The sequence below is a fragment of the Schistocerca americana genome, chromosome 2 (assembly GCF_021461395.2).
Source record: "Schistocerca americana isolate TAMUIC-IGC-003095 chromosome 2, iqSchAmer2.1, whole genome shotgun sequence".
Classification (NCBI taxonomy): domain Eukaryota; kingdom Metazoa; phylum Arthropoda; class Insecta; order Orthoptera; family Acrididae; genus Schistocerca; species Schistocerca americana.
Window position 1 is genome coordinate 524616744 of NC_060120.1, and position 4890 is coordinate 524621633.

Sequence of the window (4890 nt, forward strand, 5' to 3'; positions counted from 1 at the left end):
ACATACACCCATGCCCGAGGGAGAACTCGTACCTCCAACGGGGGGATCCGCAGGGACCGTGACAAGGAGACTCAGACAGGGCGGCTACCCCGCGTGGCTACGTCGAATGAGAAGGAAGTGAACGGTGCAGTATGATAACCCGTCTTTTTTATCCCGGTTGTTGAAATGGCGTCGGTAATAAATAAGGCAGAGCGAACGATAATGCAGCTTGCCAAAAACAAGGAAAGTCAATCTGCTGCTTGTTGCTGCACCACAGTTCCCGGAACGGAAAATCAGAAAGGAACATTCGATGATGCCATTGGGTGTTTAAACATATATAAACGAAAATCTAAGACCGGCAGCAGTAGTATTTCTTATCGAGTGCAATGAGGGCTGCTCTGTTCTTTGTTGCTGGTAAGTAGGCAGAATATATACATTTTCTTTCACGATACACATTTTTTTTCTACCTTCTTTTTACATGATTTCTGAGACAACAATTCGCTTGAAAATCTATTTACACACTCGGAGAAGAATTGGTCACTGCCACAATTTTGAGAGATGCTTGTATGGAAGGAAACAAGAAAAAATTCCTTTGCACATGGACTATGAAATGCACACCTTAATGGGCATGTGCACTTGTCCATCTTGACTACTTTGAAACACATCATGTCTACATAAGTTGTTTGCTATCTCGAATCATCCACAGAATGCAATAAAGTAACGAGTAATCAAATGAGATGGCGTTATTTTGTTGTTTTGTAGCAGCATGTACTATTCATATTGTCCCTGAACTAGAAAAATATTTTTTGTGACAGGTGTACCTACTGTTCCATAGTAAATGGAAACAAGGCATCTAATTCGAATATCAATGTTTGCTGATAGATCGTAGTGAGTTACTACCTGATCGTTAACACTGGAGTGATTACTGAGTGCAACAACGATATAAATTAAAAGAATGGGGAATAAATAAAGTTTTGCTTTAGTTAGCCGTAACTGGGTATGCCAATGTCGTCTGCACGAATTTAGATTGCTGAGTAGAAAGGACGTCAGCAACAAAAAGGGGCAAAAGTGAAATTTGATAAATAGCTAATCACGAAAGTACCGGGCAAGAAAGGTAATGGGGCAAAAAGATGAAGTGAACTCGCGTGAGCTTAGATGCGAAGACACGTGTAACATGAACACTGAAATCTAACATGCAATAATGTTAATTATAATTCTGCAACGACTAGCAACGGTCCATAGAACCTATGCTGTATTACGTAATTCGTGATAATGCTGTCTGTTTTAAAATATGTTAAATCGTGGCCAAAACAGAGTACAGTTCTTTACCGGTTACTCCGAAAATGATGCCATAGAAACCGTCATTTATGCCAACTGTTATTTGCTAATGCTAATGCTACGTACACATATGCAATAAAGTCATTTACAGAACACAACATAAACTCGTAAACTTTCTTTGACTGTCAGTTAGCCAGCATACTTTTGTCAATAAAATATGAATTGAATTTGAATCACTTCCAGTTTGAACTAATTGTCAGATAGTTTGATCGACCTGGGTCTGTAAAGTTTGCTTTGAAGAATGTCCCAAAAGGATACTATTGCGCTGGCATGCCTGTTATGGAGCTATAAAAATACTGGCTATATCTTACTTTGTGATGCGTTGCTTCTGATGTAATGCTTATTACGAAATTCATTATTGGCGTTAGGCTCCTCTTGATTAGTCAGCAGCCTGAATAAAATTTATGCGTACAGCAGTCTTCATTAATTCCAACATCTTCTTGCGATCATGTTGTGTGTCCATACACGTCCTGACTTAATTATATTTTGCCTGCCCACATACATATTGTAACACCATTTCGATAACAATCTCCATTTGGCATTTGCGGACCGTCACACATGTCTCCACCGCACCATAGACGCTTCGCAACTCATCTCTGCCCTCTGTTCTAGGACTGCGTTCGTTCGCGACAACGATGTTATTTTTCCGTGAAATATATTCTTTGCGTTAGTTGAACATAATTTTTTTGTCTCTGGCAGCTTATTTATTACAACGATCTATGTAATTATTTCTTATTTATTCATACAGCATACATTATATTTCGATGAAATTTAATTAATGACAAAATTCATAAGTAGATGTAGTTACGAGAAATGGTTATAAACTCATGAAAGGAAGTAGCTGAAAAATACATGAGACTTCGGGTATTACATATGACCTGCATTTGTGAGTCGTCGCTAAAGGTCATGCTCAATATGGTGTTTGGTACTGGCCTTTGTAATAAGAGGCTACCATTATTATGGCAAAAGTAGAGAAAAAACCACAATGTAAATGGTTTTCACAAGCTGTTCACAACACATACTGGTTCAGTTAGAATTAATGTATGTGCTGCACCTACCCAGAACTATCAATACGGTTTACAGTTTCCCAAACTGCTCATAGCTCTTACGGAAAGCGTTTTGAGCCCATTTGTACTGGACATTTCTAATGGCTTGATCCAAACTACCTCTCTAAGTATGCAGCACTTCTTTTATACCGAGTGTATTGTGATCAGTAGTGGGCATGTGACACTTCCTCATCGTACCCTTGACATTATCTTTCCCAGTATCCGTTTTGTTCTGTTAAGAGCAACATGTTGAGTTATATCAGCAATTAGGTACCAAAACAGTCTCGTGTTGTGGTACAAAACATCTTTTAGCATTCTACACAAGTGTCACAAATAAGCCGTAATCTGCTGCTACAGCTTTCCTAATAACAGTTACTTAGGATATATGTACAACTTAGAGTCTACCAGACAACAGAGTACCATTACCATCCAGAGGAGATAGATTTGCAAGTGGCAGAATTGTGGCACTAGTCATTTGAGTTGCACCTTATCTCCGTATATTCAAGCTAGCACATGGCAATCAGATTACCTGACAATAGTATCAGAGCGCTAGATGGTAAAGTTGCACCAACAGCCAGTAGACAAAGCTGCAATCTGTAATAATGTTCATTGTTTTCTATAGCATTGGTCGCAGTTGCGGCGGTATACGGACGACCAGAAGAGTCGACCACTGCCGCCATCCAGGGTGAGGAACAGCCGTCCGCCACCATCCCGTCTGTGAGAACATTGGTGGCGGCGTCGTACGCGGAAGAAGACGACGATACCATTTGTGTCCAGGCAGACAACAAGTTCTACTTGTATGCCAATTCACTAAAGCTGTATTCTTGCTACAACCTACTACCGAAGGGTAAGTTACTTTCCATAGCACGATTTTGTATCCATTGTTGACAAGATAACCACAAACTGTTGATTATAAAATTTTTGAAGGGTTCCAAAGTGAATGTGAGAATATGAGTTAAATCAAACTATCAAGGGAAAATGTTTATCCTTACGTTACACTTTAACGGTAAAATGTTACCTCTCCGTGAACAATGAAAGATACGCCACTTTACGAAAATGCAACTCATTAACATTCTTCACCAAAACTATTCAGAGCAATTTCCAGCACATATTTAATCCATTTTTCCAGTTATTTGTTAGACTCTTAAATGTGATGCATTTTTCATCTTTCTACGATGTAGAATCTACTATCCGAATTATATTACATAAAGCTACATGAAATTCTCCATGGGCTTTGGTCTCAACATTTAGCGAAGAGATATTTTAATAGGCAATAGATATTCGTGCTGTGGGGTTTATTTTGACAGTACTGTGTTGCCTGTTTGGTACCTAGAGGTCTTCCACAATCTCAAAGTTATTGCACCATAAGAGAGCGAAAAATGAAATTCATGCCATGTAAATAGTTGATGACGTATCATTGTGTTATCAGTAGTAAATGTATAATGGTATATATTTCTATTCATAGTTTCTAACTCTATTAAAATACATTTCTTCTATTTATTGTAGTTTACGTGGTGAAACCAAAGAGTCTGTGTAAACCAGTCCTGTCCGACTGTCCCAAGAACTAGGAGTATTGCAAGTGTGTCGGCTCATCCTGGAGGAGCTGACTCATCTAGGATTGAGTGAAGACGAGATGGCTGAGCTGTTGACTGAAGACATCAACAATTTTCACAGAAAGAAGTAAATTCCAAGAGTGCAGAACTTACCTCTTTCACTAGCAAGAAAAACTGGTGGAATCAACATATCTTGTTTTGTGATACTTTCTGATTGCTTCAAGATAGCTTTACAACCAGGCTACAAACTGAGTGGAAGAATTATTTTTTACACATGGTTTAGACTGTTGTATCTTTCTGTTGGACTTTTAATAGTTTTATTCTGACACAATAAAACTGTTCTTTCATGTCCTCATCTGTTATATATCAATTGTAGAACACATTTCCTAATCTGTAGCTTTACATAAATAGTGGCAAAGTATAACTGCGTATTAATTATACAAAATACACAACATCCATTCATGCTAACCATGGACCATCCAAATACCCTGTTCCTGCCTTAACACTTTAACTGGAACGATGACACCGATGGACACTGCGGAGACTTATGACTGACACAGTGGCTTGTCCTTGCCTTTCCTGGATAACACCTGAAATAGTTAAAAGCCAGAAAAAATGGTGTCTTCTCTGGCCGGCCATCCGACTGATCCTGCTCCTCACCGATGGCCAGACCTGCACTCTGGGCAACGCCATCGCCGTGCCACTGGAACGACGCCATCTGCAGCGTTACAGAACCCCTGGTTGCCACCCGTGGTAGCAACGCGGCCACATCCTGCCATCTGAAGTCGCCTCGCAAACTAAAGACGTATACACCTGCAGTTGCGATGCCGTAATATTTGTAGGGGACGCTGCATCGTGCCAGAAAATTGAGGGTATATATATAAGAATGTCTGCGCTCTATGAATTAGTAAAAATCTAACAAACAGTCGTTGTATCTTCACCAGGACCCTCCCCTGCTGTTGTCCACATCCCCC

General features: G+C 39.7%; 1 protein-coding gene across 1 annotated transcript; it reads left to right on the top strand.

Moving 5' to 3' along the window:
• The first annotated feature begins 348 nt into the window (after positions 1 to 348).
• On the top strand, positions 349 to 4134 carry LOC124595710. Its single transcript, XM_047134575.1, has 3 exons — positions 349 to 393; positions 2986 to 3210; positions 3870 to 4134. Exons 1-3 carry the CDS (start codon positions 366 to 368, stop codon positions 3929 to 3931), a joined length of 315 nt encoding a protein of 104 aa, XP_046990531.1. The 5' UTR covers positions 349 to 365; the 3' UTR covers positions 3932 to 4134.
• The last annotated feature ends 756 nt before the right edge of the window (positions 4135 to 4890 follow it).